At 40.5% G+C, this 25,113-nt stretch overlaps 1 protein-coding gene, 1 long non-coding RNA gene and 1 other non-coding gene across 4 annotated transcripts in view; 1 reads left to right on the top strand and 2 right to left on the bottom strand.

Annotated features, from left to right (window-relative positions):
• Window positions 1-503: 503 nt before the first annotated feature.
• Window positions 504-626, bottom strand: LOC126486858 (U6atac minor spliceosomal RNA). The gene has a single exon (XR_007588217.1). It is a non-coding gene; the product is annotated as a U6atac minor spliceosomal RNA (small nuclear RNA).
• A 6,879-nt stretch (window positions 627-7,505) lies between these two features.
• The window catches only part of LOC126516093 (uncharacterized), a 23,470-nt gene continuing 5,862 nt past the window's right edge, over window positions 7,506-25,113 (bottom strand). The window contains exons 2-3 of one of the 2 annotated variants that reach the window (XR_007596018.1): window positions 23,567-23,703; window positions 7,506-7,594 (exon numbers count right to left, since the gene is read on the bottom strand). This is a non-coding gene — a long non-coding RNA (uncharacterized lncRNA). Of the gene's footprint in view, window positions 7,595-18,071; window positions 18,173-23,566; window positions 23,704-25,113 lie in introns of those variants that run through there. The other variant, XR_007596019.1, reaches the window with a different exon arrangement.
• Window positions 13,974-23,573, top strand: LOC126516092 (protein NipSnap homolog 3B-like). Its single transcript, XM_050166284.1, has 7 exons — window positions 13,974-14,134; window positions 16,156-16,366; window positions 17,982-18,140; window positions 20,048-20,197; window positions 21,880-21,966; window positions 22,056-22,232; window positions 22,532-23,573. The coding sequence occupies exons 1-6, from the start codon at window positions 14,075-14,077 to the stop codon at window positions 22,130-22,132; spliced, it is 744 nt and encodes a 247-aa protein (XP_050022241.1). The 5' UTR covers window positions 13,974-14,074; the 3' UTR covers window positions 22,133-22,232; window positions 22,532-23,573.

Here is a 25,113-nt window from a genome sequence, read left to right as displayed (position 1 = left end):
AGGAGTAAGCTCCAAGACAGGCATACACAGGTTACAAGAATACGATGGAGAAACCTGTCTCAAAAAAAAAGAAAAAGAAAAAAGAAAGAAAGAAAAAAGGAAAGAAAGAAAGAAAGAAAGAAAGAAAGAAAGAAAGAAAGAAAGAAAGAAAGAAAACCCAAATGCCCAATATTTAGGCAAGAGTTATGGGCAGGATTCCCAGGGAGAGAAAGGAAGAGGAGGAGGAATCAGATGCCAGGAGACATGGAGAGGAAAGAGGAGGTACAAAATAGAAGAGCAGTAATGCCACATAATAGAATGTAGATTAATATAAATTGGGTTAATTTAACTTACAAGATCTAGTTAGGACCAAGCCTAAGCTATAGGCAAGTTTTCATAATTAATAAGAAGCCTTGTTTGGGAGCTGGCTGGCAGGACACAGAAAGACTTGTCACATTGACATAGTCTCTAAAGTTAGGGAACCTATGAAATAAAAAGATGAGTTTGAAAGCAGTCATCAATTTCCATAGTACATGGCAATGCCACAGTACACGGCAATGCCTTAGCCACTGGCCCAGTAAATAGGCCCGAGGACCTTATCCATCTTTGTAAAGGGAGTGCTATCTTTCTCTCCTTGCCTACAACACAGGATTTATATTTTTAAAACAATGAATTGCCTTTGTAGGTAAAGAAAATAATTTGGAAAATGAAGCCCACTTCTCTCCAGACCCATTGGAAGATTTTTTTTTCCTGCTTTCAGTCTTTTGTTGTGGACACAAATTTACTTATAGTGAAGCTGATTATAGAAACACATGAGTATAAATGATAACATTAAATCCAGCATCCCCACAGTGATGAGTGGTAAAAGAGCAGGTGCTTTCAAAAGAAGACGATAGCCATGGTGATGACTTGTCAGCCAGATAATGGCACCCTTACACTTCAAAGCCAAGAGCTATTCAGGGTGCTAGCTGTGAAGGGAAAAACCCAACTCCATTCTGTGCTAGGCCCCAAGGTATCTATCAGCAGAGCGGAAATCTCCCTAGCCTGCAGCCTAGCTGCTTGAAGTTGATATCAGCAGAGTGGAAAATCCCTAGACTGGAGCCAATCAGAGAGTCTCCCGTACCCCTTATGCCTATAACAATAGATTTGCAGTTTTTTGCCTGACTAAGAATGGTGGGGCATCTCCCATGATCCTGCTGAGTCAGTAAGTGAGCTGAGGTCCCTATAGCAATTTGTACTACAAGATTAAACCTTGATTTGGCATTTCTGTGAGTCTGTGTCTCAGGTGGTCTTCTTGGGGTCTCTGCAATTCAGACACTACAGCTCCACAGTGGAATTTGTAGATGTGCCTTGTTTTCTGTTTATTATTTAATAACAGTTTGCATAAGTTATATTTATAAACAACTTTTGTGCTCCTAATGTAAATTAAATTTCTCCTTCAATTGTGTGATTCTGAGGTCATGAGAGTGCTTTGTACAAGCCCCTGATACCAATGTCATTCGTTCTTTTGAAATCTTACGTGTTTTGATTGAATTTGGGATATACTTTTGAAACTACACATATATGTGATCAGAAGTAAAAGAGCTCATGTTAGTATATGAACAGAAACAAAACAGCCGAAGAGAAGGCATAAGAAACAGAGGTTTGCTCATTAAGACAGATTCCCCGTCAATTAACACATTCAGGAATTCCATAAAAACACTAAACAGGAAGACATAATATGTACACAAAGGACCTATGGGGTAAAAGGAGAGAGAAGGAAATAGATACATATTATATATTATATGATATAAATTATTAAAAAGGAAGAGTCGTGACACTTCCAAGGATGCCTTTGAGTTCGTTTCGTGTTGGCCATCTACTGCTGGGCACGCAGCCTAGCCTAAACAGTAGTTTGTTGACCTAGTGAGACTCACTTTGAGCAAACTAAATTTTCATTTGTAAGTGGTTACCAATTGAAGCTTTCTTCTGGGCTAAGGATGGGGAAGGTCTCCACGTCTGAATTCAGTTCTAGGACCATAACTGGTGCAGACAACCTGTGCACGTCCTGTGCGTGCTGCCTCTGTCTCCTTGAGTTCTTATGTGCGTAGATCCCATTGGTTTGGAGAAACTTGTTTTTGTGGTGTCCTCCATCCCCTCTGGCTCTTGCACTCTTTCTGTCTCCTATTCCATGGGGTTCCCTAATCCCTGAGAGGAGGGATTTGATGGAGACATCCCTTTTAGGGCTGAGTGTTCCAAGGCCTCTCGCCCTTTGCATAATGCCTGGCTTTGAGTGTCTATATATTTTTTTCCATCTCCTTCTTAAGATTTGGGAAATTTTCTTCTATGATGCTGTTTAAAATGTTTTCTGTACCTTTATCTGGATTTCTCCTCCTTCCTGTATTCCTATTATTTTAGATTTTGTATTTTCATAGTGTCCTAGATTTTCTGAAGGGTTAGGGACAGGATTTTTTTTTTAAGATTTAACGTTTTCTTAGATACCCATTTCTACTATTGTGTCTTCAGTGCCTGAGATTCTCTTTTCGGTCTCTTGTATTGTTAGTGAGGCTTGCCTCTGAGGTTCCTGTTCAAGTTCTTAAATTTTTCATTTCCAGATTTCCCTCAGTTTGGGTTTTCTCTATTGATTCGATTTCTACCTTCCAATCATGAACTGTTTTATTCATTTCCTTCCACTGTTTGTTTGTGCTCTCATTGATTGCTTTAATGGATTTTCTTTTATTTCCTCTTTAAGAACCTCTATCCTATTCAAAGAGACTGTTTTAAGTATCTTTGTCTAGTGTTTTAGCGAGGCTGCAACATTCTGGGCCTACTGTGATAGGGTTGCTTCACTCTAATGGAGACACAATGTCCTGGTTGCTATTGTGTTTTTATGCTTGTATCTTGGTTTGGAATTATTTTAATTCTAGGTACTGATATTTGGTCTTGTCTTTGTTGGGTGGGTGCTTTATTCGTTGCTTGCTGTTCCCCCCTCTGGTTCTCAGGAAAAAAGTGGTAGCTGTGTATTGCCTGGTAGGAAATCCTTCTGGTGCCCTGGTATGTGTGGTCACTGGGGGTTCCTAGTAAAATGCGTTCCTAGGTATTGAGAGCTGAATATTAAGAATGGGCTTGGGAAGGAAATTGGAAAGGGATGCTAAGGGGTCCACGGGAGGGAGGAAAGTGTGATGCTCTGCTATGATCTGCTTAGTGCTCTGGAAATGGAGGCAAACAAGCTGGTCTGCTGCTGAGCTGGGATGAGACTGGGAGGCTGATATGGAGGAGAGGAGTGAGAGAGAAGACCTGAAGCTGGCCTCCCTGCTTCCCTGGCCAGAGTAGCCTGCTGGCTACCAGGGAATGCCTGCCGGAGCTGGGGGATGGGAGACAGTGAGTACAGGAAGAAAGATAGGAGGGGAAGACCTGTGTGATCTCCCGGAGAAGGGGCAGGGGGAGAAGGGAGACTGCAGCGGGAGAGCTGGGGTGAAACTGGGGTTGGATTTGGAGGATGAAGGAAGAGGTAAAGATCCGCAGTTAGCACACCCGATTCCCTGGCCTGAGTCTGTCAGTCATCTTTTAATATAGAGTCTAAGTACAATAGCCTATAGATAAGAACAATGGAAACAGAAGAAAAGCCTTTAACAGTTCTGCTAAGGAGATGTCCTTTCTGCTGCACCGTGTGTTGTTCATGCTTAATGTAGCTGCATGCTTTGGGTTAAAATGAACTCTTTAGGGTGGGGAGATTTTTCTGGGCCATGTGATCAATTCCATATAATATCTTGTTTTTGGTTCAAGTTATTCCAAATCATTTTCTTCTCCCAGACTGAGAGGCAGTTTTTCTCCATTGCAACGAGTGTCTATTTCAGAATTATCGAGGAGCCAAGCGAGACAGGCAATCACTCTGGGAGCTACTCTGTCCATTCTACTGGGCATCCAGGTGCTATTTTTCCTCATCACAATTAAAAAGAAAAATTGTGGCCAGAACATTATGTCCGTCCCATCAACCGCGAAGGCACAGTTCTACCCAGGAACTCCCCAGGGTTCTCCTCCTATGATGTGGGCACCCCAACCGTGACAAGATGCCTGACGAAACTCAGAAGTAGAGTCCATGCCAGGGTGCAGCTAAGCGTGGCAGAGGTTTCCAAGGAAGGGGTGCACAAAAGACTGAAGCTCAGTACTGAGTGAATGGCCTACCAAGGGACGCCTGTGTCCTACTGTGTCCTACAGTGCCATCAATCTGTCTGGAAGAGCTCCTGTGACATGTTTCTGGGAGGAAGTCTTAAGGCAAGGAGTTCAGCTTTCCCATAAAAACCTTCTGCACACTTTCACAAGATACACAAGATACAGAAGGGCATCTGAGCTTAGATCACACATTGTTTGTAACTATCCTAGGCAGCACGCTGAAACATCTAACGAGGGGGAAGATAATGTGGCCCTGTCTTTTAAACACAGCCTGCCATATTCCAGTCTTCAACACAGTGTCGACAATAAACAAAATACAACAAATTGTCAAAATGCTTTAAAATCAATTGGTGAGAGTCAGGTAAAATTAGTTTAAAGAGTAGGTATCTTGAATACTGGAGCACCAAATGATGGATGTGCACTTGGTGTTTATGAAAAACATCAGGATGTAGATGAGTGCACAAAGAGCTTAAAAAGTGTCTTAACTAATAATAAAGAAAGAAAAAAGCCATGTTAAATAATAAAATAGCATCCAGAAATACTTTCTATGTAACATTTCTCCTGCCTTCCAGAGAAGTTATTTAACAAGTACCAGATCCATCCTCCCATGTAAACCCTAAGGACATCTAACTCCTTTAAGATATCTATAAGTGACGTGATACATACAAGTTTGTCTTATTAATACAAACATTAATAAGCTCTTGTTATAGTTAAATATTGAGCTGCTCACAATTTTTCTACTCTTTACTCTGATAAGAATAGCAGCGAATAGTCTAACATAGAAACACCAAGATATATTAATAAGCACAATAAATATACAGTAGTTGTTTTTTTAATCCCCCTTAGAGTATTTTATATTCTTTGTCTCTCCCTAAAGCAATGTTCAACATAATGCACACATTTTCTTAGCAAATATTCAGTGACATAATTAAGGTTCTTTTATAATAAAAGAAACTTGTTTTGCATTTTAAATTCTTGCTTTTATTGATAATTTTTTTAATTCTTAATATTGTTGATAGTAGTAATAACGTAACCCATAAATGTTATAATTCACCTTTTCTCTCTGAAACAATCCATCACCAAACACATAAACACAAAACAAATCCAAGACAAAACAAAAGTACCCTGGAAGCTGAATCATTCTACATACCTACAGTTTAAACTCTCAAATATCACACAGACACCACACACACGGACACACACCATGCAAAAGATGGTTTATGCCTCCTTCTAGTGGCTATGGAATATAGCACACCTTTGCACAAAAGTGATGCCCAGAGGGTTAACTGCAGAATCCATTTGCCCAGGGATGTAGATACAACAGGAGACAAGCATCTACCGTGTAACTGTCCTCCCGTCCGCTAAGGGTGCATCAGAGCAACCTTGCCTGCTTCCTTTTGCACAGTTTCATGATTCTGACAACATCAAGCAGGAATAACACTCAATCGGGTTTTCTCTTAGTCTGCCTCAATTTTTATCACCCTGTAACTAGTACCTGTTTGTTCTATGAGGCATTTACATCAGACCGCAAGGATAATAAAGATATAGTCAGAACGCCCCCATATACTGCTATAAAGAGCATAAATTTATAAATTATTTTGGTGCTGTTTAAAGGTGAATATGTATACAACTTAGGAGCCGTCAGCTCCACTCCTGGGAAAGAGCAGTGGTTTCTGACCTCCAGGGCACATCCCAAAGAAACATACTGATGGTAATCAACGGGTCTGATAATTTGAGTATCAAAAGTCTATCTTAGTTGTAACCAGTTGCTAACTAAAATTAAGCATTTCCTTCTGTCATAAAGGCATCTGTGGTAGTTTGAATGTAATTGACTGCCATAATCTTATAGTGTGCAGCACTATTAGGAAGCGTGGCCTTGTTGGAGTGGGTGTGGTCTTGGAGGAAGCGTGTCACTGTGGAGGCGAGCTTTGATGTGCCCTATGCTCAGGATATTGCCCAGTGTGTCAGTTGACTTCCTGTTTTCTGGTCAAGATGTAGCCAATACCCTGTCTGCTTGCACATCCAAGCTACCTGTCATGATGACAATGAACTGAATCTCTGAAACTATATATGAATCACCTGAATTAAATATTTCCTCTATAAGAGTTGCCATGGTCATGGTGTCTCTTCACAGCAATGAAAACTGTAACTAAGGCAGGAGGCAATAAACAGTATCAGGACTTGTAGCCTTCTAGATGATAGATCATAAATATTTTGTTCCAATTATATTTGTTACAAACATGCTAAAATTTCCCTTATTCTGATCATTAAAATTCTCTTGCATCTGCAATTAGATTTTGCTATGCTGTGCCTGATAAATATGTCTACTTTTTTTGAAACATTACTTTTATATTTCCATCATTAAAATTCAATTCTTTTCTTATATTCAATTCATCATTTGTTTTCCTTGCAACACATTTAGAAGCATCAGAGATCAGTGTGCTCATAAGATTTACAAAGGTTTCTTATTACACTAAGAATGATTACAAATGCCTTAGAGAAAGGCCCTACTGGACCTCCTACGAATCAGCTGACAGAGGTCAACTCTGCTCTGCCCAGACAGAAAAATGAGCTGGTCTTTGGCAGCTTTCATTCGTCCCTGTCTGGCAGCAGTCAATGTCAGCCGCTGGTAGGAGAAATGACAAATCATACCTTACATGTGACAGAGTACATAAACCTCCAGAATCAGGACCCTGGGCCCTGCAAGTGCTACAGCTTGAGTAGGCCTAGAAAGTCCAATTCCTAAGTATTGCCCTAGATATATTGTAGCTTCTAGCAGGCCTAATACCCCAATTCCTCAGTCCCTAATGGCAGCTTGTGTTATACTTTTTATACAGGTTTAGGAATCTAAACTCCTTGCTCCTAACCACCAGCCAGCAACATAGCCCTCAGCCTGCAATCTAAGATCCTCATTCGTAAAACCTCCATGACTCTCTGGAACTCTCCTGGTGACCAGGACTGCCATTTTTGTTTTCTGAGTCATTTCGTCCTTCATCTGTCTCAACTCTCCTCCATTTTTTAGAATCCCTCTTCTTGCCCACTCTCAAGAGCCTCAGGTGCTTCTTGGACCATCAATTAGTTGGCTCCTACCTCACAGCTCACCTGCTAACTTTTTAACTTTCTCTGCCTTCCGCACCTCTGCCGTCACTGTTACTCTGAAGTCTCCTCTGCCTCTTTCTTGGCATTAACCAATGGAACCCACAACACTGAAAGTAAATAAGAGACACCTCTACTGGGTCTGATTCTGCAACACCAAGGGAGACAGTACAGAAAAGTGGCTCTGAGTGGATTCACTAAATCTGAGCAGCCTGCTTATACAGCCAGAGATGAAGCGCCCAGACCAATCAGTTTTAAAGCAATCACAAGCCTTACCTCTGCAGCACTACTGGGCTACCTTTGGGGAGTGGTGCCTCTCTGACCCAGACAGAAATGGGCACAGGATCTTCTAGAGTTCATCTATATACTGTAAGGGTAAAAAGACCTGGTTAAAAACTGTTTTAAAGAAAAAAAGTCCCGGTTTAGGCTACACTTTCAGAAGTCCGAGTTTTCTAAAAGCAGAGACAAAGTGATAAAGATGGCAGGTGCTGGCATCAGGGTAGTCTTGGTGGCTATCGACAGTCCTTTTGTTCAAGATAGTGAGTGCTTCAAGGGATAACCCAATATTTGCTAACAGAAATAGTTATGAATTTAACAGTGTCTAGAAGAGATAGATTCCCTCATGTGTGTCAGAATGAGGAGACATTTACAAAGAAATTCCAACAGCTTTGTTCATAATCATCAAACTGACAAAAATAATGTATACTTCTGCATTACTGTGTATGTAATAGAATAGAATACAACAGAGACATGAATAGATTCTTGCAGCTGCATCAATGTGAGTTTTGAAAGCTTAAACCAAATTAAAGAATCACGTGAAAACAATAAAAAGTCCCATGTAACTTAAACAGCAATCTAGATTTGACAAAGAATAACAATACAATAATGAGAATTACATACAACATTGGATTTTACAGAAAAATCAAAGTGATGAGATAAAAATTTGGACAATAAGATTAGAAGAGGGCCACCTGGAAGGAGAGTCTACCGAGCTCATGGTTAGTACCATACTCTGTTTCCCGATCCTGGTGGCAAGAGCACAACCACTCCTAATTAACAACTCAGAGAGAAAAGATCTCGAATCCATGAACCAAAAAGAGGATAAGAACTTGAGGATCGGGGGAGGGAAAAAATAGAAATACACTTTCTGGGGAAAGGTAATAAAAAGGTTTAAATCTTCATGAATGAGCTAGAAGATAAAAAGGGAATTTCTCCCACCCCAACAACACTATGAACAGGGAAGACTTTTTAACTTTCTGAAAATGTCATATATGAACACAGTGTTTCTATAACTCCTCCGCTGTCCCTCTCTATTCCCTCTCAAATTCATGATCTCTCCTGCTCTAATTAGTTCTACACATACATAGACACACATGCACAAAGCCTACCTAATCTGTTTAGTAGTTGCTCAACTGAATTTAGTGCTGACCACCAGGGCTTCATGAAAACTGGTTCACCCCATCGGCAGCCACTGATTGCCTGTAGCTATGCATCTATGGTGGGACGTTGTAAGAGTCCCCCCATCTGTGCTGGCACATCAGCTTGTGACCATGTGCAGGTCTTGTTCAGACAACCATATTGTTGAGATTTCATGGGTACAACAAAAAGAGGAGAAAGAAAGTGAGGGAATCAAGAGAAACCCCAATGCTGAACAGCAGGCCTGGAGATAGGGTAGGGAAGAAAAAAAATCTAAGACACAAAATGAATGTTTCAGAATTTAAAATTTCTAGGGGCAAAGCATTCAATAATAGAGCATCTGCCTACCATATTCAATCATCTGATTAGTTAATACTGTATTAAGAGATAAGGAAGAATGGACAAAGACCTATCCCCCAAGGATTGAGGTTTTTGTTTTGTTTGTTTGGGTTTTTCAAAACAGGGTTCTCAGTTGCTGGGAGCTAGTCCTCAAACTCGTTCTGTAGAACAAGCTTGACTTGAACTCACAGAGATCCACCTGCCTCTGCCTCCTGAGTGTTGGGATTAAAGGCATGCACCACTACCGCCCAGCTAGGAATATCATTGTGAAATTGCAGATAAAGGACAAGAGTAAAACATAAATCTCTAGAAAGAAAAACAAGCTCTACACAAAAAAAAATTAAAAAACAATGTCATGTGCTTGTTTCTCCTTACCTATTAATAAAGTAGTTTGTTCAAAAAAAAGTTCCTGATGCAGAATCTTGTGTCTACCCAAAGTAAATTAAGAGACTTTTGTAAAACACATTTTTAAAAGAAGTATGTCTCAAAACTTTAAATTCCATATTTCCTTTCCTTAAAATAGAAATTTAGTGAAAACAAAACCATAAAAACTAGATCTTGAAGAATGTCTTCAATGAAAGTGAACGAGATTCCTGTGGATGTGAAGAGAGACCCCAAAATCACCATTTGCCATCTCGGGGAATGCTTAATCCACACCAGAGAGAAAGAACTAGGGGCCTAGCGGGCATAGCTCTAGAAAATGAGAAACTGATAAAAGGGCTAATCTTAGTGAAAGGAATTTTATACCTCTGGAATCTGGGGATTCAAATCAGGAATGAAGAAAACCATATCAATGCAAGAAAAGAATCTTCTAAGATTAAGCCAACTGTGAAATAATCCTGTACACTCTAAATATGTGTTATTCTCATTGGTGAATTTGAGTGTCAGAACTAGCTAATAAAAAATCTGAGATATCAGCCAAGCATTTGCAATTTTAGAAAAGGATTCTAAAAACACAAAAATGGAGTTAACTCAGTTTCTTGGTAACCACCTCTTCTCCAGTGGGCTCTGTTTGCTGGCAGCAAGGGGAGGGAGGCACAGCTCCTTTAAGTAACAGGTTCCTGGCTCCGTGCTAGTGGCAAAAATGGGCAGCTCTTTTAAGAAGCTGCCAGACACTTTAATGGTGTTTATAAGCGGTGGGCGACATGCTGCTCAGTGATGGTGAAGACCCAGAAACTTCCCAGAGCTGGCACTATAAACTTGACTCTCAGAGCTGCCGGTAAATGTACCGCTGCCATGAGACTAGGCTCTCAGGGAACTAAGGAGGAGGAGCGCCGGTTGCCAGTATGCCATGATGTAAATTACATAGCAGTTGATAATGCTCAGAAAAAAAAGTTAAACAAAGAAAATTAGATTCAGGGATCTCATAAGGAGGGATATAGAAATGATAGGATAAAAGGGTAGATTATTGAATCTTCCTTAATCCAAAACACAACTATGAATCTTAAACATTTTACATTGCTATGGATTTTGGTCTATTGATACAAATTTAAAGTTAATTTTGTTTTACTGTATGTGTATTTCTACTCTTGTTTAAGGTATTGTGTTTATATAACTCATTTAAAAATAATGTATAATTAAAACTACAGTTAATAGTCATCTATCTATAATAGTCAAACTTAGAGTCGTGTTAGGTGTAGTTTCAAAGTCATACACAGATATATTTACATAGATAGATAGTCTTTAAACACTTCAAAGACCTACAGAATATGACAGGAAAGTCTGTAGAATATGCTAGGCCTGTAGGCCAAAGATGGATGCCCCAGTGTTACAGAAGAACTTTGGGTTACTGTCCAGGCAGTAAGATGTCCTTGTTATTAGGAAACATATCACCCATCTGGGGTCTTTGATGGAGCTGAAACTACTTACAGTTATCCTGAGTTATAATAGAAGGTAAATTAGCTACAAAACTTTGGACTCACAAAGATAAGATAGATGATGGAGTATTTTCTTTAATTTTCCCAAATACATATAAACCAGATACTGTAATTGTAATTATTACTTAATAGCTGTTTTGTTATACATAGTTTTACTAGGTTAAGATTAAATCTTTCTTTTTTAATTAGACAAAAAGGGAGAAATGCTGTGGACTAATCCTTCTGTACATGGTGAATATGTATTTTTTCATTGGTTAATAAAGAAGGTGATTGGTCTATAGCAAGGCAGGATAAAGTTGGGGGTGGGGGGACAACCAAACTGAGGACACTGAGATGAAGAAGGGCAGAGTCAGAGAGTCACTGGCAAACACAGAGAGATCAAGATGGCATGCCATACTGTGAAAAGGTATCAAGACACATGGCAAAGCATAAATAAGAAATGTGGGTTAATTTAAGTGTAAGAGTTTGTTAATAGCAAGCCTGAGATATTGAATGAGCATTTGTAATTATTTCCTTAGAATTTTTTATTGTTTTTATTGAGCTATATATTTTCTCCCCTCCCTTCCTCCCTCCTGCTTTTCTACCCTCTTCCATGATCTCCATGCTCCCAATTTACTCAGGAGATCTTGTCTTTTTGTACTTTCCATGTAGATTAGACTCATGTATGTCTCTCTTATGGTCCTCCTTACTCTCTAAGTTCTCTGGGGTTGTGAACTGTAGGCTGGTTTTTCTTTGCTTTATGTCCAAGAGCCATTTATGAGTACGTATTATATTTGTCTTTCTGGGTCTGGGTAACCTCACTCAATATGATATTTTCCAGCTCCATCCATTTCTCTGCAAATTTTGAGATGTCATTATTTTTTTCATCTGTGTAGTACTCCACTGTGTAAATGTACAACATTTTTCTTATCCATTTGAGGTTTCCATGTTCTGGCTATGACAAATAATGCTGCTATGAACATAACTGAGCGCATGTACTTGTGGTATAATTGAGCATCCTTTGGGTATATACACAAAAGTAGTATTTCTGGATCTTGAGATAGGTTGCTTCTTAATTTCCAGAGAAATCATCATACTGATTTCCAAAGCTGTACCAGTTTGCACTCCCACCAGAATGCAGGAGTGTTCTCTTTACCCCACATCCTCTCTAGCACAAGTTGTCATCAATGTTTTTGATCTGGGCCATTCTTACAGGTGTCAGATGGAATCTCAGAGTTGTTTTGATTTGTATTTCTCTGATGGCTGAAATTAGCAGACAATTTCTCATGTATAAGAAGACCCTGGGAGAGGCTAAGGCAGGACTTCTAATGTGGTTTGCCCAGGCTCAGAATCCTGGGCCACATCCCTTTCATTCCACCATATTCAGTCTACGCCTTCTAACCCAACAATGTGCTCAAATCACTACAGCCACATTCCATCAAGAAGACACAGGGAAGAAATAAAGGGAACAAGCTGCTTCCCCTCCTCCTTCAGAACATTTTCATTACTGTACTGACATTCCCCAGGGTTGGCGACTGTCCTGTGGTCACAGCAAGCTAAGTTTTCTAATACTGACTTTTGTTTCCAAAGCCAAATGGATGAATGGGCACACACACACACACACACACACACACACACACACACACACACAAAATCTATGCTACCTTCCTCCAGCACTTTTAATTCTTTGTGTTCCACTATATTGTGTTCATGCTGTTTACTAATTCTCTCATGAACAGCACACCTTGGATCCAGGGCCCAGTGAAAAAGATATCAAAACCCATATATGCTCAAGTCGCTTCTATAGTATTTGCATATAGCATACACTCAGCTTCCTGTATCTTTAAATCATCTCTAGGCATCTCAGGCTGTGTAAATACTTGTTACACTCTATTGTGTTGGTAATGCAAGACAAAAGGTCTGTACATATCCAGAACAGTTCATTTATCCCCAACGTTCTCCTTTCTCTGGCTAAATCCACCGATGCTGGCCTCAGTTACATGGCGCTGACTGTATTTTCTCTTCTGTCATGGATTGCACAAACTGTAAAGGCCACTGTGGAAAGAACTACCTTTTTCCCACTTCTATAGTTTCTAGGAAAGTGCCTGCAGCATAAAAGAAAGGCAACATGCATTAATGGACTGTTACCTCGGGGCTGAAAAAACAGTGCCAGATTTTAACCAAGTAGATGCTGTCTTTACGCAAAAGATAATTCGTCCAGATTTGCTGGCTTAGGAAATAACGTCTCCAGAAAAAAAAGGCTAAATTCTTCCAGAATGTCTAATTTTGAAAAACCTCCCTCATCTAAGCAAAACCTCTTCCACAACACTCCCCAATAAAACCATACTTGATAAGCCTCTAATTCTTCCCTGTCTCTCATGAAATAAGAAATGTCACTTAAATGTATGCAGCAATTATCAGCAAGAAGCGTCAGAGTCATAAATTATAATGTAGACTAATGAGGTAATTATTTTAAATGCTGTAGATGCCAGAAGGCACGTGCTCTGAGGTGATCTAAATTCTCATCCTTCTAGTAAATGGACATTATCTGTAAACGGAAAACTGTGAAACAGCGGAGTATACCTAACAAAGACATAACCATGAGGAGAGAGGGAGAGAACAGTTGTGTTAGATGACTTTAACCTGGGCACCAACAGCCAAACAGGGAGTACCAAAGATGTCCGCTGTTTTAAGTTACCCAGAGCAATTTCCTTTTGGTCCCTCTGCATATGACTGTGAAGATCTCATTTCAGGCCTGTAGCCCCACTGTTCTGGGCACCAGGACAATCAACTTTTATTCAGTGCCTCCCAGGCCCCGTTGTGGGGGTCAACAGGGATGCTGAGTATTCTGAGGTAAAGGTGAAGAAGGTTGGTTCCTGGTCCTTGCCCTAGGTCACCCCACCCCGAGATTTTAGAGCACCCATGTACATCCACACTGCGACCTACATTTTGAAGTTAGTACCCGAGGGGGATTACAGCGGTGGCCCAGGGTGTGGAATTGCTAGGAGCTCAGGGTTCTGCTAATTGCAACATCACCTCTGACGTCAGGACCCGAATTTTGCAGAACAAAAGCCTAGCAAAAGGGTAGAAGCTGACAGCACAGACCGAAAAGGCTGGCCCTCGGCGGCCAACGGAGAGGGGCAGAGCCGCGCCCTCGAGCACCGCCCAGCCCAGCGCGGACCTAACCGAGTCCCAGCACCCGACAGCGGTCTTTCCAGTGAACTCCAGGACGCGCCATGCTCGCTCTCCGAAGCTCCCTGAGGAAGGTGCTGGCCCCGAGGGCACTGGCGCCACAGGTAGGGGACGGGGCCTGCAGGGAGGAGGGCGGAGCTGTGGGGATGCCAGGGCTGCTGCTCCAGGGTCTGCAGCGTCCAGCCATTAAGACGGGACTGGAGCATCCGGAAACTCGACAAAGATGGGGTGAGATGTGCGCCTAAGAGAGCCACCATCCAGCCCTAGCTGTTGAGCACCGGCTTATCCTGGGGATGAATCCAGTTCTTTCTGGCGGGGACTTTTGACTTAACCCAACGAGAAGGAGTTAAGTTAGTCTAGAGCCAGGTAAACCTCGAAGAAGAGACTAGTGACTGCTCACCAAAGCCACCAATTATTTCCTTACAGGTCTTCGCTGAACTTAGTTTCTATTTTTATTTTTATTTTATTTTTTAGCCAACATTGTCTTTAATGAGTCAGTGCTGGCGAGAACAAGTCTAAGTTGGACGTGATAAAGCTCAGCTGCAGAAATCTTGAAAATCATTTCTATCCAGTCACTGCTCTCTGTAGTCTCCCTCCTGTGTATTATGTCCTGGAAATAATAACAACACTTTGTGCCTTCCACAAATATTTCATTCTCCTAATGCACACGCCCTCTTTGAATCAACCTGTAAAATTTTGTTGTGAATGTCTTTGGCTCGCTTTCTGATGTTTTATTTATTTTTAAACTACAGACAGTAAGCAGATCTAATAATCCCCATTTGTAGATTTTGGTTAAACACACACACACACACACACACAAAGCCCATCAAATGCAGAGACAGCTGCAGATTTTTGTAGAAAATTTACTGATTTGTGCAGTAAGAATACAGTTCAGAGTAGGTATCAGTAAAATGAACTAAAGGGAGAAGATTTTATTAAACTGTATATACGATAAAGTGTTTTGTAATCAAAAATTTATCAAGAGAAAAAAGATTACTTTTTCTATCCATCCTAAACTTTCCATGTATGCAGTCATTTTTTCCATAAATTTATATTCATCTGATCTGCTTTAGCAGATTTTCCTGTATTATTGGCTTCATAAAATGGGTGCATAGCACCCCAACTTGAAAATACGTAGGCTTTTTACAGTTCAGGGTCATACAGTGTGTGCATTCATATACAGGCGCATATGTACAGACATACACAAGCTGACTTCTGACGGAGTCTTTCCCAGGGAAAAGTGCTTTCACAACAACAACTAGAAACTTAGAAATATGATTATTTCTAAAAATACCCAAGAGGCTTTCCTACCACATGCGTACAACTAAATGCATTAAAGCCATCTTTGCTCTGTGTTTCTTGTTAGAAATGAATAGTGATTCAGGCCATTGTGAATCACTATTACAGTGGTTTTCAACCTGTGGGTCAACTCCTTTGGGGTTGCCTATCAGATATCCTGCATATCAGTTATTTATATTGCAATTCATAACAGTAGCAGAATTACAGTTATGAAGCAGCAATGAAATAATTTTATGGTTAGGTTCACAACATGAAAAACTGTAATATTAGGGAGGTTTAGGACCACAGGTCTATTATCAAAGTTTGTCATGCAGTCGGATAGTGATAGCACGCTAATGCATGGACTGCATTCCAGTTCTGTTTCTGCTGGATGAGGAAGGATTCTTCGACCTGAATGGCAATTCTCCTTTTCTTTAAAAAAAAAAAAAAAAGTTTTCTTTTAGTAAACATGTTCATTGTGTATACCCAAAGACATCCAGTCTCCAGAGTTCTCTCCGATACAGCACTGTCGTCGTCCACACTGTAGAGGAAGAGAACGTAAGGGAAAAGAGAACGCACGTGGATCCTAACTGTGGCTCTCCGGCACAGAAGCTGCTCTAAGACAGCAATGCCATAGTTTGGGGAGGTGGCTCGAGGAGAATACACGTTTAACCATAGTGATCTTTAAAACCTACTAGCCTGCATCTGTGGAGCGTTGGCGAGAGAAATACAGCAAAGGTTGTGAACCTGCTACTGTGTCCTCTGTCACCAGACCCAGGTTTGGGTGGGAGGTGACACAATCTCTGCCCTCCCCTAAGTACTGAGACTTGTTTTATCTTTTTTTCAGGTGTGCTCATCTTTTGCTACTGGCCCAAGACAAACCGAAGGAACATTCTATGAGTTTTGTACTTACTACTTTAAACCCTCGAAGATGAAAGAGTTCATGCACAATTTTAAGCAAAATGTTCATCTTCGGACAGCTCACTCTGAATTGGTTGGCTATTGGAGGGTAGAATTTGGAGGCAGAATAGACCGAGTATTCCATATTTGGAAGTATGGTATGAGTCGCCGCGTTCAAATGCTCCATATAGATTTTTGTTTGGGTAGATGCTATAGGAGTCTTAGATGGGTATACATTCATCTAGACACAGATTAAGGAGAACTTTTTAAAACAATGCAGAACCAAAAAGTAAATTCAGTGACCACTCTTCTTAGTACACATTTAATAACTCCAAGTCTAACACAATTGAGAAATTAAGAGCTCTTATCTATCAATTCATTAAATTTTAGACTACAGTTCTCAAAAAATTATAGTGTCTAATTGGAAAAAATGTTCTGATGCAAAATTGAAAACTGCTTACACAAGTCCAAGATAAGGTCACAAAATGAAAGAGGTATCTGGTGCTAGACCTGTACATCAGTGTCTTAGTAGGGGCAGTTCACACATTCAGGACTGGGAGTAAATGGAGTTTGAGAGGAAATGGCAGTCAACTTTTGACCTTCCTCAACCCTGAGCTTATTGTTTCCATTGCATTTATAAACCATTTCCAGTTCTCTTCGACATCCCAGAGTTTCAATGAATTCGCTGCCATGTTACTTTAAGAAGTTAAGGGAAACACATTACTACGTACAAGTTCTCATACTGAAACTGCACTGCCTTGAAAAAGGAGACCATTACAAAATTATTCAGAATGCTTGGTAGCCTTTTCGAAGTCTAATCTTAAATTAGCCTACACCAGACTTTGACCATGTTCAGCAAACTCTTACAAATTAATTGCAGTTAGTCCTTGGTCATCAGTGTTCAGTTAATTCCCTACTGAAGATTCTGTGGGTGACTCAGGTATACTTTTTGTTTCTTCGGTTTTGAAGGACAGCAAACACCCTTAGTGCAACGTTTGCTTCACACGTGGTGCATGTTAAATCATGGCCCATTGGGGAAAGTAATGAAGTCCTAATTGACCGCACTTTAGGCAGGTGTTATTCCTATCCCTAGCATAAACTATGTAAACAATTTACCTTAGTCTCATGAGGTCTTTACAATAAATATATAGTAGGCCCACACATTGTTAAACATGTCTATCTTTGTCAGTCTGGGAAGGCAGAGTCGGCAGTGCTGGGGAGAATCAATAGTATGAGAACCAGCCTGCTTTCTTTGGAAGTTACTTATGCAAAGGAAATGATGCCAAGTACATTCAAATTTTGCTCAATGTTAAAATGTATTCGAGATATAGCTTGACTGATTACCATCAATACTGAAATCAAATTTATCTCAGCTGAAACTGTCAGTTGAATACCTCCATTGGATAGTAAGAACAGTCCACATGTAAGTGTCGAACACTAGTGTAAGCCCTCCTTATTCAGCTAATCCTCAGCACAAACCTGGAGGTTGATGCTACATCATTTTCCCCTGTCACAGACTGAGAAAGAAAGCAGAGGAACATACGGTAACTTACCTCCTGTACTCAGCTACCTTTGAGGAGGGAGAACCTGTGAGGCCCATTCGATGAGATCATAATAGTGGTTTCCACCAGGAGCCACTAGATGTGACACTTCTTCACATCGCTGTTCCCAAAGCCACAGCACGATGTTCTCGTGTGCTCCAGATGTAAGTCAAAGAAGCACAGATGGTTTGAAAGCAGCTTTGAAAGACGTTTCTCCATTCTTTCCTAACAGATAATTTTGCTCACCGAGCGGCAGTTAGCAAAGCCTTGGCCAATGATACAGAGTGGCAAGAACGATTCCTCATTCCAAATTTGGCTTCCATTGATAAACAGGAGAGCGAAATTACCTATCTGGTACCATGGTGCAAAATAGGAACGCCTCCCGAGGAAGGTGCGTCTGTCTTAGCCTCTGCATTTCCGTGGCTGCAATGGAAATAGTCCATTCTGATGTACTTTGGAAGCAGGGAGACTCCCTTTTATAGAGGGCATAAGTGATCGTTGAGTCAAACCAAAGTGCAGCTCTTCGCTTATCCTTAAAGAGCAAGGACTAATGAAGAAGCCTTCCCACTTGAAATTTTCTGGGTTTGAAGACCTCAGCTATGTTACAGAAAATGTCACATGGGCAGTAGTAGTTGAAAACTGCATATCGAGAGCCAGAGACCATGGGTGGGGTGGTAAGAGTTCATATATCACATTCTATCGTTGTTTTAAAACAATATTCATATTTAAATATAACTATATATTTTATATATCTACATAAATATAGCTATGTTTACTATATTAAATATACTTATAAGTGACACCCAATTTTAATTCACAATCTATTTTTTTTTACAAAAAGGACCATTTGGGCCAAATGATTAAGCGATTAATGATTTTTGTTCTCCTCTTTCTTTCAGTATGAAAATAATTTTCTGTCTTCTTGCTGATTTTACTTCTTGTGTATTTAAAGAAACTATGACCTCAGTCTAATTGTAACCAGAAGTCATATTAGAAAAGCATAAACTAATTAGAATTTTTTGTTGTTGTTGTTCTCAACTTTGTAGTATGGTTTAGATGACAAAGAGACCTGAAAAGCCCGAGTTGAATGGTACCCACGTGGGCCTCTTATCAGCTCTCAGCACGATCTCAATAAAATAGTTGTCCTCTCTCATTAGACTACTCACAACCTAGTTCTTTGCCTCTGCTGATCTACACTTCTGTGTAGAGATAAAATGCATTTCAAATATGTAGCCAAAATATTAAAGAACTATAAAATGATATCTCTACGGTGGTTTGTTTTGCTGGAATATGGAAATATGAACGTCATTCTGTTGCACTGTCAGCTTTCTCTTCCTATGGGCTATGAAAACATACAGTGTCGAAGAACACAAAGAAAAAATGGTGGAAGTGGAAGAGTCAAAAAAACATAGGCACTGCAGAAAAATTATATTTTATTTTGCTGTTAACCAAGGATTTTATACATTGATGGCAAGTGTTCTGTCACTGAGCCACCTCTCCAAATCCATGAAAAATTATTTAAGTTCTTTCCTAAAAGTATACCCTCAGGCCACCAAAATATCTTCTCCACTAATTTCTCAATATCTACTTTAGTAACAAGTTTTTAAATATTTCAGACAGTAATACAGACATATTTTCTAATTCTTGTTCTGGATTTTAGAGACAGGGTTTCTCTGAGTAACAGCTCTAGCTGTCCTGGAACTCGCTCTTCGAACTCGGAGATCGGCCTGCCTCTGTCTCCTGAATGCCGGGATTAAAGGCATGCACCACCACCACCGCCCTGCCTAGNCTCTCTCTCTCTCTCTCTCTCTCTCTCTCTCTCTCTCTCTCGCTCTCGCTCTCGCTCTCGCTCTCGCTCTCTCTCCCTCGCTCTCGCTCTGTGTGTGTTGTGTGTGTGTGTGTGTGTGTGTGTGTGTGTGTGTGTGTGTGTACAGCAAGTGCAGATACCTGCTGTGGAAACCGAAGTGTAAGATACACTGGAGCTAGTCATTAGCTAAAGGCAGTTGTGAGCTTCCTGATATGAGTGCTGGGAACTGAGCCCTGGTCCTCTATGAGAACAGTACATATCTTCACTACAGAACCATCTCTCCAGCCCTCACTGGCCCCTACTTTTTGTCACCTGTGGAACATACAATTAAGGGAAAATAATGCAGATACCATTACTGCATCTGTATAAATGAATATGTGCAGTCCTTCAAATATGTACTTGTAGATCAAGCTTCTCATGAAACCAAGTGAATATGAATATGAATAGACATTCTATGACTCATTGTTTAAATTATTTTTTCCATATTCTAGGAGTCTATGAACTCTCTTCTTTTCTTATGAAACCTGGTGGCCCAGCTCTATGGGGTGAGGCATTTCAAAGAGCAGTAAATGCCCATGTCAATCAAGGCTATTCTAAACTAATTGGCGTGTTTCATTCAGAATATGGAACACTCAACAGAGGTACAGATGTCTATTTCTTTTCAAATTTTCATGTATATTGATGACCTATTTATCTGCTAGCATTCTTTAGTAAAAGTTCATATGTTATTGACAAGTTCTTGTACTTTTATCATTTTAAAGAATTGATAAGTTGTCAATTTATTTATTTATTTAGAACTTACCACCTACCAAAACTATTTTGAAATGCTAAACTTCTGTTTTCTGATACATAAGACAAATTTTAACAACCATAATAACTTCAGGAAATAGTGTATTTCTTGTATAATCTTTTTATTCCCTTAAATATATTATTATCAGTACTAGGGTTTGAACCTAGGACCTTATGTATGCTAGACAAGTGTTCTACCGCCGAACTATATCCCCTGTCCTAATTAGGCTTCTATTACTGTGAACGAAAGCAACTTGGTGAAGTAAGGGTTTGTATCAGCTTATAGTCCACCATGCAGAAAAGTCAAGGCAGGAACTCAAGGCGGGAACCTGGAGGCAGGAGCTGAAGCAGAAGCCTGGGAAGAATGCTGTGTACTGACTTGCTCCCCCAGACTGGCTGAGTCTGCTTTTTTATATGACCCAGGCCAGGAGTGACACCATTCCCAGTAGGCTGGCCTTTTCAACATCAGTCATTAATTAAGAAAAGGGCTGCACAGGCTTGTCCCCATCTATCCAATGGAGCACAATTTCTCAGCTGAGGCTCTCTCTCCTCAGATGCATCTGAGAAGCTTTGTATCAAGGGAACAAAAAACCAACACAATTGAACCACTGTCAACTTGACATATAAACACATCATGACTAAACCGAAAACTTTCCTTCCTTGTTTGTCCCCAGATGTCCTGTTAATATTATTAGCACAGCATAAAGCATAGTATAACTTTGAAAGTCATGTCACCTTTATAAGTTTCATCTCTTTAAAAGAGCCAAAGTCTTTTTAAAATCTTATTCTAAAATCTTATTGGCTCTTGTAAAATCTTATTCTAAAATGGAAGAATCAGAGCACAGAATCAAATTCAAAGCGAACCCCAAATTCAGTAGTATCAAAAGTTCACTGCCTGACATCTGGGACCTACTCACAGATCGATTGTCTGGGCTTCAGAGGGCCTTGGCTGCTTAGCTTAGCTAGTGCTGCCAACCTCGGAACACACAGCTTACCTCCTGGACTCAGCCTGCCACTGTGCACATCCCTCCTCCACAGCTGCCGCTGTCCTCGGCAGTCACCCCACTATCCTGGCATCCCCAGTATGCTGAGGCTGCATCCTCACCAGTGGTCTTCCCTGGACTCTCTTCTGGGGGGTACTCCAGCCCTGATACACAGGGCCAGTTTCTAGTTGCTCTCCATGACCCCTGTGTGCCTGCAAAACCAGTGCCACCTGGCTGACCCTTCCACATCCGTTACCAAGTTCAGCTGCCAACGTGAGATGCTAAAATAAAGTATACTACCAAGTCATACAGTCTGGGTCTTGAGTTCCTTTAGCTGTCTTACTTTCCTTCCTTTTCAAACCTGCTTCATTTCTTCATCTGTAAAACCAGTCTGATTAGTTAATCTATAATTTCCTTTCCCAAGTCTCTGGCTGCTCTGAAATCTTATCACTGAAATATTTAGTGTCGCTGTTTTAACCTCTAGTAACTGGACTTTGTTACTTAATTTCTCTGGATTTGTGTGTGAATGCCTTTCTGATTTCCTCCCGCAGTGCACGTTCTGTGGTGGAGCCAGAACGCAGACAGCCGCGCAGCGGGGCGACATCGGGCTCACGAGGATCCCAGGGTCGTGTCTGCTGGTGAGCTGGTTTATTGTGCAGGAACTGTTTTTTTAGAACAAGAAGTTCTCGTAAGTCAGCTTTTGATGTCGTGTGCAATGTCTTTCCAGTTCGGGAAAGTGTCAACTACTTAGATGTTCAGCAGAATATGTTCCTAATCCCTGAGTCGTTTTCCCCATTGAGATAGTTTTCTACCAACGGTTTCCTTAACTGCTGTGAGACGCGTCAGCAGACGCTGCTTCAAACCTTCCATGAGAATTATTTCTACTTTCTATTTCAATGAAGAGGTAAGTTGTTACTATGTCCCTCATATTTTTTAAGGCCATGTAGGTCCCTTTTACAAAACCCATCTCTGTATGGGAAATAGAATTCATTTCCCCATGCCACTTCATTACCTATCATACACTAAAAATAATTAATTTAAAAATAATGTTATTTGGTCCCAGGAAAATCCTTGTAGACCCTTTGGTTTATAAGCTGAAATGCCTTATTGTTAATTTTACTAATATTTACTCCATCAGCTGCTTCCTACCAAAAACACTTGGTCACTAACTATATCAAGATCTTTGTTCTTCATTTCTTTCAGAATAGCTCTTCTGTAACAGCCCTGGTTCAAATGAGATCACATTTCCAAGCTTGTGACCAAATTTTTAAATTATTAATAAATATGTGAAACTTTTAAATTTTGTCTTATTGTCCGAGATGTTTTGCTTCAGCAGCTTATTTTATAATACAAAATGGGATTCATGTAAGTACTAAATTTCTTTCACATGAAAAATTGTATAATCATCTGTTGTCTGTATTGTCAGTCACTCACTTAGAAAATACTAGATCAGCATACCGAAAGTCTTGATGACCCTAGTGTATATGCTGAAATGTTATTTATAATTAATTTAACTAACACTTATTTCATTTTTATCCTATTTAACAAAGATGCTTGAGGTATCTTAAGAAGTCTATAGACGTGGAAACATTCGCCCTAATAAAAAAATTACCTCTATATTCTAATACTTTTTACTAGGTTTTATATTTTCATCATCCTCTTTAAAATTGATGTAATGCAAAGAAAAGGATACTTTTTGGTCCATATTGTAAATAAGCCTACATTAAGGAAATAAACTACTTGTCACAGTTTGGATCTAGAATAGCACCCCTCCTGTAGTCTCATCAGTGGAAGCCTTGATCAACAAGTAGTAGCATATTGGGAGGTGGTAAAAAGCTTAAGAGGTAGGACCTAGAAGGAAGAAAGTACAACTCTGATCGTGAGCCCTTGAGAGGTGTATTGGAGCCCTTCGCTGTCTCTGTTTCCTGGTTGCCACAAGGTGAGCAGCTTTCTTCCCCCATAATGTACTACCTCAAAGCAGTCCAAACAACCATGTTAAGCAACCATACCCTAAATCCCCCAAACACATAAAGCCAAATAAACTTTTCTTCTTCTAACATTATTGTTCCCAGGCATTTCGTCACAGCCAGGTCTTCCCTGTTCCTTGAAGAGTGTAGGATCATTTCATCCCAACTACAAATGTGTTTATCCCTCACCATTTGGAAAGGACTGCCATAAGTCTCACTTTTGGACATAGCAGTCCACCCCACTGTACAGAGAGGACAGGCAGTATCTTACTTGGTTTTGTTTCTGTTGTACTATCAAGTATCTGCAGGGTTCTCTGTACCCCTGTCTTCATTTGGAAGAGGTCCATGATGGTCTGGGGAACTAAGGTTGTGGTACGTTTCTCTTCTCCAATCATTCAGGTCTTGTGTCTGCAAATAAAAAGGACACAGTAGCATCATCTAGGAGGGCCTGGACTTTCAGGATGCATAAGGAGCATGGGATCATCTGGAAAAGATGAACACAGTCTCATTTGATTATCTTTGTTTTGGTCTTCAGGTTTGTTTGTATATTTGTTTGTTTTGAAAAGGGATCTCATTGCTTGGCCTAGGCTAGTCTAGAACTCACTGTGTGGCTAATGATGTCCTCAAGCCCCTATCCTCCCGTCCCCACTTCTGTGCTGGCTAGTTTTTATGTCAACTTGGCACAACCCACAGTTATCTAAGAGGAGGGAATGTCAATTGAGAAAATACTTTCATGAGATCTGACTGTAAGTGAGCCTGTGGGGCATTTTCACAATTAGTGACTAATGTGGAAGGGCCCAGTTCATTGTGGGTGGTACCACCCCTGGGCTGGAGGTTCTTGGTTCTATATGAAAGCAGACTGAGCAAACCTTGGGGGTCAAGCCAATAAACAGCCCCTGTGCATGGTCTCTGCATCAGCTCCTGTCTCCAGGTTCTTATCCCATTTGAGTTCTTGTCCTGATTTCCTTACTTGATGGGCTGTGATGTGAAGCACAAGCCAAATAAAACCCTGTCCTCTCCGCATTGCTTTTGGTCATGGTGTTTCACCACAGTGATAGTCACCCTAACTAAGACCACTTCCTACCTGTTGAGCAACAGGCCCCAACCACCATAGAGGCAGAGGCAGGTGAATCTCTGTGAGTTTGAGGCCAGCCTACAAAGCTAGTTTCAAGACAACCAAGGCTACACAAAGAAACCCTGCCTCAAAATACAAGAGCAGTTAAGTCTCTGAAGATTAAACTCACTTCCGTCTAATCGAAACCAGCCTCTGCCATACAAAAACTATTCGTTGATCTATGTGCAGACACTACATCTCAAAAGGCATGGTTAGCAGGACAAAGTACCTGCTTTCATGTAGTCAGTTTTCCTGGAGAATTATCTAAGATGCACAAGTTAAATAGCATAAACTTGGCTAAAAAACAGAGCACAATGGGAGGGCAGAGAGGTGACAAGAGTCCAGTTTAGCTAGAGGTGGTAGCTCTGAGATGATTATGTCCCCAAAGTCTAAACAATGAGAACCAGCAAGCCAGCAAGACTTAGAAAAGGATACTACAAGTAAAGGTGCCAGAATGTGTACAGACTGAAGTTCTCAGAAGAAATGAGTTCCATTGCTCAACAACCAACAGGAAGGCAAGAGGCAAGAACATAGTGAGCTAAGAGGAAGAGCGAAGTGAAAAAAGAGCGGTAGGAGCCAGCTCACATAGCTCCAGCAAGGAGTTTGCTCATTGTACTGAAAATTTCTGTGTTGAGGAGCAAACCTACATGTTTCATTTGTGGGGTGTGTGTGTGTGTGTGTGTGTGTGTGTGTGTGTGTGTGTG

Source organism: Alexandromys fortis, unplaced genomic scaffold (genome assembly GCF_014885135.2).
Source record: "Alexandromys fortis isolate MF-2015 unplaced genomic scaffold, M_Fortis_MF-2015_v1.1 scaffold_18, whole genome shotgun sequence".
NCBI classification, from domain to species: Eukaryota; Metazoa; Chordata; class Mammalia; order Rodentia; family Cricetidae; genus Alexandromys; species Alexandromys fortis.
Note: the sequence above shows the minus strand (reverse complement) of the source record. Positions and strands in the feature narration are given on the sequence as shown.